The sequence below is a fragment of the Xiphias gladius genome, chromosome 5 (assembly GCF_016859285.1).
Source record: "Xiphias gladius isolate SHS-SW01 ecotype Sanya breed wild chromosome 5, ASM1685928v1, whole genome shotgun sequence".
Lineage (NCBI taxonomy): Eukaryota > Metazoa > Chordata > Actinopteri > Istiophoriformes > Xiphiidae > Xiphias > Xiphias gladius.
In genome coordinates this window covers 20379989-20393522 of record NC_053404.1, presented here as the reverse complement: position 1 = coordinate 20393522, position 13534 = coordinate 20379989, and the positions used below count along the sequence as shown (strand labels likewise).

Below are 13534 nucleotides of genomic sequence, written 5' to 3'. Positions count from 1 at the left end.
TCATCTGGGCACCTGACAATTGTTTTAGGACAACTTGAAAAATGCGGACTTGTCCTATAATTTACAGCTCAGAATAAGATGGCAGCAAATGCTATCCCGAGTTCATTGTGAAGGTCAAATCACCACCAGGGACAGAGAATGGAAAAGGTTTAGGTTTAGCGAAGTAATGAGCATGTAGCCACAGGGAATCACAGGGTACAGTTGCTGTGTGCGGCCTGAAGTGCTTTGTCCCACCATATCTCTCCTGGAAGGACTGCCACAACTTATCTAAAGTAGATATAGCTCTTCCTCTCTCCAAGGCTTTGAGTGTGTTACAGATCCAGTCTCTTCCTTTGGTCTGTTTGATACACTCTGAACCAATAATGAGCAGGAACTCAGAGCTCAATTAGCTTGTTTCTCAGGTAGCTCGGCAAAGCTCTCCGGCTAACAGGCCCTGACAATCCTACTGTCAACCTGCACTGGGGCAATTACTGAACCCAAACACACGCACACTCCCACACTGGGTCCATCAGGCTCCACCACAAGCATTAGCTTTGACAGAGTCTCTTCACTGCAGTGGCAACGTGGCATCGCTACTTGTTTAATGCCGGAGGGAACACTGAAGCTTCCTGCGTAAACGGTCTTTCACCGAAAGACTAAACATCTGTTCCTCTGATAGGCATTTGCTACCATTAAGAATCACCCTGTCAGAGGTGTTCACAGCAATGTTGTGCTTCTCTAGCTGGCTCTTTGATGCCTCTTTGCGTGGTCTGCAGTCCACTGAGCTCCAGGGACACCAGGGGTTTGTACCCTGGCCTTCACACCAGTGGTCGTGCCTCCGCACCCTTTTTTCCAGATTTCATGCTAAGAGCGCCGAGGGTTGTGTGTGTGTGTGTGTCTGTGTTTGGGCAGGGGTGTTGTGGAATGGAGGGACATGCAGGCTGCCTGTGTGTGTTGCCCAGATGGATTTTGTCTGAGTCCCTGAGCAGAACACTTGACACTCCCTCATGTTTTTTGAGGGATTTTAAATACTGAATAAAAAGAAAAAAATTCTCTTTGAGGTTTCATTGGTTTTGGTTAACAGTCTGCACAATATAACCCAATAATGATGAGGTGAAAACGTGTCATAAGACAGTTTTGCAACTGTACTGAAAATAAAATACCGAAGAATGTTACATTATAATCTCATATCTCTAATTTAAATAAGTATTCAGCCCCGAGTCAGTACTTTTGCAGTGAATTCAGCTTTGAGTCTTCTTTATCAGCTCGGCGTATGTGGATTTTGGGGATTTGCTCTGATTCTTCCTTGCAGATTTGGCCAGGCTCTGTGAGGAGCAACTCATTCCACAGATCTTCCTTTTCCTCGGTTTCAAGTCTCAGCTTCAACTGGGCTACACAAGAACTTAAGACTGTTTTTCTCAGTCTTTTCCCATGTTGACTGGGATGTGTTCATAAGGATCATTTTCCCGCTGTAGTACACCTTGGCCCAATCTTGAGATTTTGGCACTTCGACCTTTCATTTATTTGGTTCTTAAATTTTAGCAAGCAAACTATAAAAGCTTCCTACCAGCAAAGATTCAGAGAGAAAGAGAAGGGAAAAAAATGACATTAAAACCAAAATAGTAGGCAAATTAAATGGAAGAATATTACAATAAAACACATTTTTTTTCGCGAGTATTCTGTTTTGGACAGAATGAACAGACTATCGACTGTTTTGCTCTTAAGAATCTTAATCGTTGTGGGGTAATTGTTGTGTAGTTTGTTCTGAAGGCGGTGCTAAAGGAAGGATCGGGTTTTATCCCGGTGAGGAAAGCACGCAGCAAATATCATAGAAACTTGCCCATTAGAATATGTTATATCTTGTTTGCACGGCTGACATTTCGACATTGCATTACATTCATTTGGAAGGCACTTTTGTGACTTGAGATAGGTGCATTCATCCTCCATAGGAAAAGCTACATGTTAGCAAGATGTACGTGCACCCCTCCTAAACAAACAACATTTTGGCCTAAGAGGAAAAGTCAGGGAGGTCACCAAAAACATGATTTGTTCTCTGTAAACCATGAATATCTACTGCACATTTTATGGAAATGTGCCTCTTTGTTTGTTTTAAGAGACCTTATCCTGAACTACGTACAAATGCAATAGCTTTAACCCTATGGTTTAGCCTTTTTTCCGACAATGTAAGAAATGTGATGAGTGTAAACTAAAGGCCCTGAACTAACCTGCAAAAGCACAAGGAGGCAGAGGGCACACACTTGCAACAGATGTAGAATTGCTGTCCGCAGGCATTGAATTTCAGACGGTGTCTTTGGTGTTTGACCTCAACCTGATCCATAACACAAACACTCCTCTCAGCAGAAGGATGTGGTGATACGAGTCAAATATGCCCCGACTTGTCTGTTCTACCAGCACAAAGTTAGTCCGTCTACCTCTCCTTCCTGGTTAATTAATTACTTTTTGTACTTCTGTCCATTCCCTAACCCTGTAGAAACCCCTGCATAATAAAATATTTACATATCATTCACAGTTCTCTGTGATTACTGCTTTCCATATACAGTGGCTGGCTGTCCATGGAAAGATCCGTTGTGTGTGGTTGTGCGTGCGTGTGTTGCATGTGGGCGAGCGTGTTCACTTTGATGCACAGTTCAAAGTAGGATGGCATTATTTATTCATGCCTTTGTTGTTCTTATTTCCTCTGCGAGTCAAAAATTCCTGGCGTTCCATTTTAGGCAGATCACGGCTAACTCAGACAGTCGATAGCGTCTCAGTTGAATGAAAAACGTGCATGCAGACAGACATTTAGGAGGTGCAGTCTGTCAATATATCTTCTGTCTTGCTTGTTATTTGTCCGACCATCTTGTCTCAAACTCAGCAGCCCCCACTGAATTTCCGGTTATTTGCTGTAGGGCTGACATGATGGTGTGTGTGTGTGTGTGTGTGTGTGTGTGTGTGTGTGTGTGTGCGTGTGCGCGCATGTGTGTGTTTGTTTCTGTAATGATTCCTGCTGCTGCTGATGGAGGTACCTCTAGGCTCTCGTGTGTTGGTCTTAATGGGCACGCGGGTGCCTCAGCTCTTGGTGGCTGGGACTGAAGCCTCAGCATCAGCCTTCCTACACCCACTGCCATCACCACTGCCCACAGCCATGCTGACCAATTGCAGGGCCTCAATTAGCCAGGACCAACAGAGCTGTCACTTCCCCCTGCCGCTCCTGTCCACTGCTATACTGTATGTGTGTCATGCCATGGAGGTTTCAGTTTGTTGCATGTGCCAGCCTATCTGCTGGGAGAGCAAGTGAAAGAAGGGAGGGGTGAGGGTGGGGTGGATTTTGAGAATGGGAGCTGTCCCCTTAGGCTTTGCTCCAGAGGATCAATAATTGACTTGCTGGTTGTTTGGCAGGAAGCTCTTCAGAAGATCCGTCAGAAGAACACTATGCGCCGTGAGGTGACAGTGGAGCTCAGCAGTCAGGGCTTCTGGAAGACTGGCATCCGCTCCGACGTCTGTCAGGTAACACCCATCAACTGTATGCATGCACAAAAACTGGCACATGATCGCACGCTTCAATACGTCGTCACGGAGCTAACGTGAATACGTGCGTACGTTCAGATGTTTATATATGTATACACTTGTACAGGGACTACACACACTCACTCACACAAATGCACACACAGTTTGACATTTACATAATACTTGAAATGAAACGTACCATAGTGTTACAATGTGCTTTAAGAAGATTAATAAGATCATTAAAAACAAAGTACAAAGGCAAGAACACAAACAATTATCATAATTTAAGTAAGAAACCTAAAATGCTTCATGACCAATAAAATTAATGAAGATTAGGGCTATATAAATCTTTCATTTATAAAAATAGGTTTTCAGGAGCATTTAGATGTGGTTGGACAGCAGCAATAATAAGGATAAATAAGGATTAGTTTCATTATCAGTTAATCGTTTTTGTAAAGAATTGTGAAAAATGCCTCTCACAAGTTCCCACAGCCTAAAAAAATGCCTTCAAATTCCCCCAAATAGTCAGACATGGTATGAAACAAAGCCTCACATTTAAGAGGCTGTAACCAGAGTGTTCTAACGTTTTAGGTGGTAAATGACTTAAAACGATGAACTGATTGGCAGACTGTTGCAGAGACAGGCTCCTCTGATTGCAAATGCCCAGTCACCTATTACACCAGTCTTTGCTTAGGCACAACTATTAAATGAGGATTTTAGATAATGCTCTGGTTTTTATGGGGTCAGAGTCTCGGTGATCTAAACAGCAGTGAGTCCATGAAGAACCTTACAAGTTATCAATAAAATATTAAAATCAGTTCTAAAAGTGTCTGAGTACCAGTGCAGGGCGGCTAAATGCTAAGTGCTATGGTCATATTTAATGGATAATTCTGCCTTATTCCAACATATTTTTTTTTATAGTTTTGGTCATATTTCTTTTCCGTAATTATAGCAATGTACTTGCCAGTTAAAGTGCTAACAGCAAAATTATTACCCAAATTGTCTGTTGTACACATCCATCACAGCTTAGACCAATTTCCTGGTTCAACTTTGACCTACTCTTCTACCGCACAGTTTTCCTGTTCAGCGAGGGGTTTATCGGTGACATTCTGGGTGTGCACAATTTTGGTTTTAACCGCCAATAAAGAGGTTTAAAAAAAATCTTGCTGGACTGTTTCCTTGTCTGCATCCTGTCCGTTAACAAAGCGAATACAGTAACATATAGAAATGATTGCCAGATCTAGAAACATTTGCAATACTCTGCAATTATCCATTGAATGCACACACACATGTACACAGAAGTACTTCCACTCAGACAGCCACAGACCAGTGCTCCCTGCGCAGCCACACTCAAAAAACACGGTTTCTGAGCTTTCAGCACATTGCGTCACTCCTCCATTCAGTGTCAAAATCTGTGTAAGGAAAGTGGACTCCCGCAGAGCCTCAGCGGCCATACCCTTCATTAACCAATGTCCTCAGACCTCACAGTTTATTTATATACAACTTCACCGCCACTCACAATGGCAGGACCGCGTGTACTATTATCTCCCCCAAGCACTTGTTAGAAGTGAAGTAAACCAGAATAGAGTTTAATCTCCACGCGGTCCATACTGTATGCTATCCCGATCTCGGGGAAGCCATCCAACATATGCAGCTTGCTGTTCCATGCGTGCATACAGTTTAACGGGAACGGACCTAATGAGACTTGAACCATTACCCTAAAAGTGTTAGTGCCATGTTGTGCCCGCTGAAACACACGGAGCTGCATTTGTTCACGGATTTGTGAATGTAATAAAATATACTAGTATGCTCTATTTTCTAATTCTTTTATTTATTGTCTCTTCCAGTATTTTCTGCCTGTTACTCAGAAAATAATTGGCATCAGCGTTGCACATCTTCTTCTCTTAGCACATCCCCGTTCCCTGTGTGCACTGAGGATAGCCTGCAGCTGATACTCTTGCTCAGACTTGCAGAGGAATGAGAGAAAGTTCTAGCCCCGCAAACCAGACCTCTCTTGACCAGCAGACCAGCAAGGTCTAGCAAAGAAGGAGCCAATCCATAATTGCTGCCCAATTATATTTGCTTCAAGCTGTACTGCTACGACTAATTGGTTCATGAATAATTTCACTTCGAACTGCAGAAGTACACTCTGCACAACATGCGACACTGACTAGATAACAGCGAAACTGACCTATAGTTTTTTTGAGTCTAAAAGCAGGCGCTATATTTGCAACGAAAACCAGCCTCCTCGTTACGGACATCGGCTATACCAAGGTTATTTCAACTTGAAAGGCTCTGTCAAGGACCAGGCTACACATTGGAGGCAGGGATGGGATTTACTTATTCATTAGTGTTTTCTTATTTAATTTTATGCTTGCATGTTTACTTTTTGATTCACTGCTGTGTTTCTGCTGTGTCTTCCTGTTTACTGACGTCCATAGGAAGGCCATCAGTTGGTCCAAATCATTTCAAGGGAAACGCAGCTTGTTTTCTCTTATATCACAGAGAAAATAAATGTGGGCGGGTCTTTTATTCACGGCAGCGGTGTGGTGTGTTTATTTCTTTGTCATCACTTACTCTATACTTTATTCGACCTACTTATATATCACATAACCAAGCCACAGCGTGGAGGAATGCGACTTTCCAAATTTGTATTGGTGGCAGGTAGGTAGGAAATAGATTAAAATTCCTCTGCAAATTTGAATTACTTTAATACTTGACATTGCTGAATATGCGTCGCCTCATAAAATCTCTTAAAATAAGTTGGAATAGAGCACTGTAAGGCTTTTAGCCTTACAATAATATATCTGTTGCACAAGATATAGCATACATGAGAATAAATGAGCCTTTAAACAAAATGATGTTCATTTCATTTTATTGTTTATTATATTAGAAAAAAATGGATTTGATTAAACCCGGAAAACAAGTTGGGATAACCGTTTTATCACATTCCAGTTAATAAAATGATGACATAGTGACTTAAAGTGCAATTTAAAATTCATGCTTGTAATATTTCAGCCAGGGGAAAAGAAAATTCGGGCTACTGGTCTGGTTGGATGGTGTCCAAACTTCCCAAACGCCATCCGTGACAGTAAATTAGAAATTTCCCACCTTTTAATTACTGGAGCATCAACTCTAACAAGCCCCCTCCCCACCTCTCTACACGCACATACACCCAGTCACTCAGGCAGTCGTCAGAGCAGGTCAGGAGCTGTAGACACAACCAGGGCCTGGCTTTGTTAATTGGCTGCTTAACAAGGCCTGGGGAGTGTGTCACCACGGCTGCTGTGATGGCCCCAGGGCTACGTGGCAGCACTGCTTGTAGCCGCCGGGCCTTGGGCTCACCCTTCCCAGTAGCAACTAATTAAAACATGCACGGCTCCCTCCTCTCTCATGTGGTGGCACGGGGTTAATGCGTGTACACCAGCCTTTGCTATAGTTTCTCAGCCACCCTTACTGGCCGACTTGATAAGCCTCCGCTAATGATTCTGTAGATTGGCTCTCCGACTGTCAGACTCATTTGCTGACTACTGGCTGTTTTCTCTTTTGCTTTCGTTCTCACTTTCCGGGTCACATTCCCTCGATGACATGCACACTCACTTCACTCACAACTCCTCTTCTTCCTCCCTTTTTCACTTTTCTTTCACTTTGTTGCACTCAAACTTTTTCGTTTAATATAACATATGAGGGTCACAGGGGGCTGTCCGTGTTTGTCCGAATGTCATTGTGTCAACATGTCGAAATGGGCTTTGATGTGACTGTCCTGTCCAAATGTGTTTTTTTTTTTCTTCTGTCATTCCCTCTCAGAGTAGAGCAATTGGGTTTTTGATTATTTCATCTCTCTGTTGCAGAGCACCACTTAATAAATAATGACTAGCTGATTGATTTCTCCCTCCCCGTTCCCCCTATCAAACCTCTCCCTTTCTTTCTCACAATCTCTTCATCCCACTTTCTCTCAAAACATGCTCCCCTCATTCTTCTGTCATATAGGGCACGATCCTGATTCTCTATCTCTTCCCTTTTCTTTCCCTTTTTCGTCCTGTGCTGTCTCCCCTCTTGCCCCTTTTGCTAATTCTCTCTGTCCTCCACAGCACGCCATGATGCTGCCCGTTCTCACACATCATATCCGGTACCACCAGTGTCTGATGCACCTGGATAAGCTCATTGGCTACGTCTTCAAGGAGCGCTGCCTCCTTCAGGTAAGGCACAATCATCACAATTTCTTACTTTTAAAGTGATGCCCCAACCAAGCTGCATTATTTAAAGGCTGGCGTAGTTGATAACTAACAGGAAAAATAACGGTAGGCAAATCCCTGTGGTTCTTTTAGGCAGGGTGCAGTCTAGAGCAGGTTAGATAGCCAGATTAAAAACAAAACAAAACAAACCAAAAATAAATAAATTTTGTGCCGGGGCTTCTTGTGCACAGAGATTCAGGACGGCAGTGTTTGCCTCATTATTGTGCCCATTCCACCTCTGCAGGGATGGCTGGGGTGGAAACGGGGCCTCAGAAGTCAGCTAAGGTAACCCGCACACCGGCCTGAGTCATATCTCTGCAGCGAGCAGCCTAGGTCTGCTGTGAGTTGCAGTGACAGTAGTCAGGACAACAACGGCCTCCTCAATAATGCCAGAGCTCCCTTGTCAGGTCTGCAGCCTCAAGCTGCTCTCGGAGTAAGCCCCACGGCTGCCTCTAGCAATATTGAAGAGCTGTCATAACCTGATACATTAGAAATCAATGTGTTGTAGCCTATACATATTTTAAAAGGGAAAGGATGCATTAAGATTCGCTCAAGACTCTGTGTGTGTCTGTGTGCATGACTCGTCAGTGCTCTCGGTGTGTTTATGTGTGGGGGATTTGCACATATTGACCAATCATTGGCCTTTTTGTCATTTGTATAATAATGACCTGCCATTATGAATGCTAAAAAGGAAACACTGACCCGCTGCCGTTGGCTGGCAAGCTGTGGCCCTTCCGTTGAGGAGACGCCGGTTTTAGCTTGACATCTCGGTCTCTTGGGGAGAAGTTAATGGATTTATCCCTCCCTCTCTCTCATTCAATTCCTTCATCTTCCAAAAAAAGCACACAATAGAAAAATAATCAGATTGATCATGACAGCTCACATACAAGCCTCTGCAGTGTGTGTTTCCTTTCTGTCTGCATCACAATTCTGTCCATTGAGGTGTTAATACCGTGACATTGCTCTTTTCGTGTTTGTTTGTGTGTGTTGCCGCAGCCGGGGCTGTCAGCAGTTCCCCACCACTGGGAGTAAAATGCCCATAGTAGGGAGCCATCATTGCTTGGTTTATAGCACCTTCCTCATCTACTGCACACACACATCAGTGGCTAATGTCCCACAGTACACACACTTTCTGCCCAGATAGGTTTGGACAGAACGGCTGCACGAGCGCAATGGTGCTTGTTCAGACAGCCTTCTCCGAGTCAGAACTCATTTCAGATCCGCCATCACTTCCCATTTGCCTCCACTCTGATGGGATGATCACATTTAATGAGTTGAATGTTTTCCAGTGGCAGTCTATTTATTTCTAACATGAGAGAATCTGGTACCACTCTTTGATTGCATTACAATGAAATGTACTTCAGTACAAGCATTGTGTGCTTTAAATTCATTTATCTGTAGTTGCGTATAACGTACAGGGGCATTTAGAGTTTTTCAAAGTAAGGGGGCGAAAACAATGTACTTTAAAGGAATACTCCACTCTTTTTAGTGTCTATTTAAGATGACAAAAGCTTGAAAGGTGGTTCAGAAACGTCACTTTGCCAATAAATCACCAAACATGCTACTTCCAGCAGCACTATAGAGCTGGTGGGGGAGGTGGTGATAGCGCAGCACAGAAGTAGTATATTTAGCTAGTAAGAAATGTGTGTGTTTGAAAATACTGAAGATATGGATCAGGGGCTTCTGTTTTTGGGACAGTTTAGTAGGTTTTACTAATGTTCTGATGGGTTTTTTTTTAATGTCATGGCATCCACACCACCATTGGAACCTTTTGTGCCTCCAACCCGACATCTTCTGCAAAGTAGCAAGCTACAGGTGGCTGTGACTCAGGCGGTAGAGCTGGTTGTCCACTAATCGCAGGGCTGGTGTTTCGATCCCCGGCTCCTTTTCCACACGTCAAGGTGTCCTTGGGCAACCCCACATTGCTTTTGATGGTTAGGCCGGCACCTTGCATGCTAGCTCGACGCCAGCAGTATGTAGGTGTGTTTTTGAGTGAATTAGTGTGATTAAGAAGCAAATTATAAAGCGTTTGGGATCAAAGCGCTATACCGTATACATGCAGCCATCTAGGACTTTTGAGAGCCACATCTCATGCCTACAGATGGGGGATTTGATGCTCAAAAGACAGAATTTAAGTGTAGTATTCCTCGTTTAGAGCTACAGGGGCCCCCTCCTGGAGGCTTTCTACGTACGAGCAGCACCAGCTCTGGGAAAAATCTCCGGAACACGGGCTGGTTCTTGGGCTCCTTTTTCGAGGACTTGCCCGGGATGATTGACAGTGGCCAAGCGTGGGAATACTAAAGGAGCATTGGGCCGAGCATGGTCATGCTGGAGTTCGCCCTGGAAAATAAGAGGATCGCCTCTGTGCAACTGCTGGTTGCAGACACGAAGGCTCTGACGGCATAATATATACTAGTATTAAGTTTTAGAAGCGTTTTGACATTGACATTTTGACATTTTGAACACACACTCAGTCCTAGTGAAATCTAGTTGTGGTTACAACTAAAGAAGTATTTTTAGTGAGGACCAGGACTTGGGTGGTCATTCTTGGTTTGGGACAGTTGAATTGGCATTTCAGAAAGGGGATTTTTGTTCTCGCTATGAAGAGTAATGAGCTGTACTCCATTTAAAGGAATGAGAATATATTTCCCTTTTTTAGGTATTTTCCTAAGAAGGGATGAAAGCAGCCGATCATCTGGGAGACCAGGGAGTTGGGTGGGCCTGTACAGAATCAATGCTTGTTTCCAGCTCGTTCTCTGTAATGTTTTAATGAAAGTATATCTGTGACTCAAAATTGCAACGAGAACATGCTGTATGTCATACGTGTATATCAATTTACTCAGTCAGTAAAGCCATGAATACATAATTTGACTCTGTGCAGAAACACACCTGTTATTGCAGTACCATATAGCAATATGACCATGGCATGAGGCGACTGACAAAAACCCAGCCTGATAGCAGGAGCTTTCTGCACTCGGCACTTCCCCCCGCCCAGCACCAGTGGAGCAACAGCCCTTTGAAGCTCCTCTTCTGAGAGCCTCCCTGTTAAACATTTAACATTTAAAACTTAGGGGGTGGGGTGAGTTTGGAGAGACATGTGTTCATGGTCGCCACATGCTCCCGCATCCCCACATCCACCAGACCCTCATAATCCTACCAACCCCCTATTGTTTCATCCCCATTCCTCATTTCTGCCCCATGTTGGCAGAATGAGAGGCATCACAGAGGATCTCAATAATTTAACTGTACAAGTCCTCAGCCCCGGCTCTGATATTGCATGCTTTTGTTTATGTGCCCCCACGAATGCGGCTGTGACTCTGTATACAGAGTACCAGGGTATTTTATTTGTTTTGTTGTTCATGGCAATGTGATTGAGTTGTCCATCTTTTTCAAGTAGGGCTGGCCCGAATACCATTTTACGGGCTTCGAATATTTCCTTGTATTTCTTAGTGAATATTTGAATATTACTCATTATAAAATATTGAAAATAAAACATCAAAAATATTATTGTGCAAATATTATGCTGCATATTATGAAACAATGCAAGGCATGTTCCTGTTAGTCCCTAATACTGCATATCAGATACTGTATATCAAGCATATGGCCCATATTAATCATACAGGCCATACAGTTGTGCCACACATCAACAAAATCAACTAAAATTACACATCTGCTAAAATTACTGATGCTGACACGGACCGATCAGCAAACCCTACCAAAAACCTGAAGTCACAGCTTAAGCAGGATTTATACTTGCTGCAAGGTGTTAACAGCGGTTCCGGTTTTGATATGTAGTTCAGCATCAGATTTCACCAGATAACAGCACCATAGCAACAGCAAATGGACGTAATGTATGTAATCAGGCTCTATAATTATATTTCCCACAATAAGCATGTTTCCGTTCTTTGATTCACTTTGTTCGATAGCAATAAACTTAATGCAGTCTCCACATGGCATCTCCAATGCCACCATAACCTCAACAAGTAGTTACATTTTTGTGTAGGTGCACATTAGCTACTGTGTAGATACATCTGCCCACTCACGTAGGCATGGAAGCTATACTCTAACCCCTTAACACACAACTATAAATACCCCTTTAGTATGTAGCTGTATCAGTATATCTGTTATGATTAAATATCGAACCAACTACAAATATTAAACCTGTCATAACTTTTAATGTCACTGGGGGCTGCAGTTGTGACCGCAACACTGACATATCAAAACCTTTTACGTAGATATGGTGAACTTGTTAGCAAGCAGTTGCTTATTTACACATCGAGCAGTTAGGGAGCAACACCAAGTTTCATTTGGAATCGTGTTTCTCTCTTTTAGCTCTTGTTTGGTTTCCGCTTTTGTTTCCACCAGCTTGCGGGGGAAATATGTGGCTCTTTAGCTGCTAAATGCTCCAATATGTTCACCAGCTAGTTAATAACACCATCTTTCTGCTGTTTGTTGCTGAGCAGGTAGTCTACAGTAAGTTTCTAGAGCTTTTTCAATGAAACAGCCGCCAGCTGCGGCTGAAAATGATGTTATGAGAGCTGAGAGTGAACGAACAGTAAATTTACGAACCGCACAGCTAGTTTCTGTCAGAGGGAAAGGATGATCTTTGTTGCTGTTATGCTGGAGCTTTGAATTCTGTTGCTGCAATCGAAATACCAATGTACGATGAGCAAAGCAATGGGTATTTTTTATACAGCGTGTTTGATCAAAATTGCACTCTCAAAGATTTTCATTTAAATAAATGTATGTTAAGTCACTGTCTATTACCAAATGAGCGAACACAATGGGGATTGAGCCTATGGCCTACTGATGAAAGAATTGCAATATTTATATATTAACGGTATTATGAACTGCAGCTGTCTGTGGCAACAGTCCCCGGAACAAATGCTGCATTACTGCTAATGCAAGCATTAAAAACATTTAATTGGCGAAACGCGAGTTGACTTTTATTATGAAATAGTCAATGTGTAGTCAAATGCAATGTGTTTGTCACTGAGCATAGCACTTACCGCTGCCGTTCATCAGAAATGCCTCTACAAAACGAGACAATGGTCATCCTTGGCATTTGATTTGATCTTCGGACAGCGGATCGGTTTGAAATATTGCAGTGAGTAATGGAACAAGAAGGAGCAGCCACAGTGAGCTGTTAGATGGAGAGCTGCAGGCGACTGGCTGCACACCTCCAAATTCTCAGCGAGGAAGCCAGTTCCTTTCACTGTGCCCTGCTGTTCGCAGACTCATGCCGTGTGCAGCATAAAATCAGATCATGGTTGCTCACAGAATGATGGAAAAAAGCCAATTACTGCCCGACTTCCTTATTAAAACGACAGTAGTTTGTTTTGCTGCCCCCAGATTTATGTGACCTGTAGTATTAAACCGCATTTGCTGCTACAATCAGTAACTGAAATCTGACTGAAATCTTTGAGATGGCCACTTAAGGTGGTCCCAGTCCATCCCCTCTGTTTTATTTTTTATTTTTTATTTTTTTACCCCTGCATCCCGATTTATATGTGTAGTATGTTCAAATAATGAACACAGTAATGACATTGTTGAGTTCTGGTTGCCAAGCAGGCAGCTTGCCCATCAGTTTCCCTGCATACAGGAGCAAGAGCCACACTCCTTCCAGTCAAGCCTGTCACTCTTTTCACTGAGTGATGATGTTTATTCCTGTTTAGCCAAAGGCAGTTGAGCAGCAGCTGAGGCTGTGATCACTGAATCCAAATCCCTGCGATACTTTACACAGTCATTATGTTGACAGGAACAGTTACAGACGTCAATCCTCTCCACAGATTCAGCTTAAAAGCCAATATTGT

General features: G+C 43.1%; 1 protein-coding gene across 1 annotated transcript in view; it reads left to right on the top strand.

The window, feature by feature from the left end:
• The window catches only part of drosha (drosha ribonuclease III), an 87327-nt gene that overhangs the window by 23557 nt on the left and 50236 nt on the right, over nt 1–13534 (top strand). Inside the window, exons 16-17 of the mRNA XM_040127257.1 lie at nt 3379–3486; nt 7578–7685. Of these exons, the coding sequence (XP_039983191.1) occupies nt 3379–3486; nt 7578–7685 (216 nt within the window). The remainder of the gene's footprint in view (nt 1–3378; nt 3487–7577; nt 7686–13534) is intronic.